The sequence below is a fragment of the Cyprinodon variegatus genome, unplaced genomic scaffold (assembly GCF_000732505.1).
Source record: "Cyprinodon variegatus isolate N-32 unplaced genomic scaffold, C_variegatus-1.0 Scaffold274, whole genome shotgun sequence".
Classification (NCBI taxonomy): Eukaryota; Metazoa; Chordata; class Actinopteri; order Cyprinodontiformes; family Cyprinodontidae; genus Cyprinodon; species Cyprinodon variegatus.
In genome coordinates, this window is record NW_015150727.1 from 133,535 (window position 1) to 135,738 (window position 2,204).

Sequence of the window (2,204 nt, forward strand, 5' to 3'; positions counted from 1 at the left end):
GGTCTTTGTCTGTTGTTGATCTGCTGTTCGAGTGAAGTGGAACAGCACTAGAGCTGAGGATGATGACGTTTCACGAGAACACATTGAGAAACGACCACAGCAGTTTAATCAGATCTTCCAGTCAGATTGGAATTATTGGCGCCGTTATGGGAAAAGTAAGCGGTTAGATTAGCTGCTGCTCCTCTGCGCCTGATAACCAACATCTGAACACGGTTCTGTGTCTGACTGACGCCTCGTTTCTTCTCCTCAGCCGCCAACGTGCTCCTGTCAGAGCAGGGCGACGTGAAGCTGGCAGATTTCGGAGTTGCTGGACAGCTGACGGACACCCAGATCAAGAGGAACACATTTGTTGGCACGCCTTTCTGGATGGCTCCTGAGGTCATCAAACAGTCTGCGTACGACTTCAAGGTAGAAACACAGACGGGTGATATTAATGCTGCACATGAAGGAGATTTTATGCTATAAATTCATTGACAGATGAATTCAAAATTCATCTGTCAATGAGTAGTAGTAGTCTTTTAACCAGGGTTCGTACGGGTGCTGGAAATCCTTGAAAATGCTTGAATTTTGACGATGTGTTTTCAAGGTTTGAAAAGTGTTTATATTTTGGATGAACTGCTTGAAATTGTAACTAGTTCTTTCGCAACAAATCCCTATCTAACTGAATCGTGTGTTTATTAAATGGAGAAATAAAATGTTGGAGAGCTAGAAAATGAAACCTGCTCGCTTATGTGTGACTGCGATCTGCGTGACTCCGCCCCCATGAAACCACTACTTTGTTTACGCTAGTAACTGCTAGCTAGGAATTCACAGGCTAAGTTACTGAATGACTGAGAGTACGGTGTGATAAAGTAATGTTAGTATTGCAGTTTCCTGCAGCACTATCTTGGCGAGGCGGCCGCCTTGCCAAACTCACGCTACCGCCTCGCCAACGTTCCAAAAAAACAAACAAAAACGAAGTTTTAATTCATTGCCAGGCCCAGACCTTAAAACAGCATTGATAACTCTACGGCTGATAATACTGAATTGCGACACCCTCTGGTTGGTTATATTACTACGCCATGGCAGGCAGTCATCCGCGCAAGACTGGTTGCGGCCGACAATACTAAATAAACATTTTGACTATGTATTGGTATGTAATTTATGGTGCTGTAAGGTCCTGGAAAAAGTTTTAAAATGGATCTTGAAAGTGCTTGAAAAGTGCTTGATTTTGACTTTGGAAAAGGTGTACGAACCCTGTTTAACGCATCTCTGAATGTTTTTTTGTCTGAATTCTAGGCGGATATCTGGTCCCTGGGAATAACCGCCATCGAGCTGGCTAAAGGAGAACCGCCCAACTCAGAACTTCACCCCATGAGGGTCCTGTTCCTCATCCCCAAAAACCCTCCGCCCACGCTGGAAGGCCCCTACAGTAAACCCTTTAAAGAGTTTGTGGAGGCCTGCTTAAATAAAGACCCTCGTTTTGTAAGTAGGATAAAGACGGAGCTAATATTCCCAGAGTGTTCAGAGATCAGGCGTCCGGATGGTTGAACGCGTTCCTTCTGTCTGTGTTCCTGTTCTGCGCAGAGACCGACCGCTAAAGAGCTCCTGAAGCATAAGTTTATAACACGTCACACCAAGAAGACAAACTATCTGACGGAGCTGATAGACCGTTACCGCCGCTGGAAGTCTGAGGGACACGGGGAGGAGTCCAGCTCTGACGACTCGGACATGTCAGTTCCCCCTGAACGCTTTCATTCACAGCATCTTTATTCGTTCTGAATGGCTGCAGATTTAAACCCTTCAAGGATTAAAACAGGCTGCTTCCCTCTCTCCATCTTTGATCTCCGTCCTGCAGGGATGCTGATGGCGACGTTGAGCCGACCCCCATGTGGAACTTCCCCACCGTCAAATCTATAAACCAGTTACAGCAGGGCTACCCGCCACCAGATCCAGAGGTGAGACCCCCGACCAGCTGCACAGGCATCATGGTCGCCGGCTTTCCTACTGACGCATCTGTCCTCTGTTCAGTCAGGAGATCCTATGAAACGACAGCCCAAGTCCCAGTGCTTGTCTGCTTTGGTAACGCCCATTTTCAGAGAGGTAAGTTCAACTCATCCTGACAACCAAACGGGTTCTGCTCCCAAATCACCTCGTTAGCAACGGGTTCTGCTCCCAAATCACCTCGTTAGCAACGGGTTCTGCTTCCAAATCACCTCGTTAGC

At 47.0% G+C, this 2,204-nt stretch overlaps 1 protein-coding gene across 1 annotated transcript in view; it reads left to right on the forward strand.

Moving 5' to 3' along the window:
• LOC107089957 (serine/threonine-protein kinase 25-like) overlaps positions 1-2,204 on the forward strand; it is a gene marked incomplete at its 3' end in the record, with an annotated part of 8,622 nt that overhangs the window by 4,714 nt on the left and 1,704 nt on the right. Inside the window, exons 5-9 of the mRNA XM_015383049.1 lie at positions 251-408; positions 1,279-1,464; positions 1,567-1,712; positions 1,838-1,937; positions 2,011-2,082. Of these exons, the coding sequence (XP_015238535.1) occupies positions 251-408; positions 1,279-1,464; positions 1,567-1,712; positions 1,838-1,937; positions 2,011-2,082 (662 nt within the window). The remainder of the gene's footprint in view (positions 1-250; positions 409-1,278; positions 1,465-1,566; positions 1,713-1,837; positions 1,938-2,010; positions 2,083-2,204) is intronic.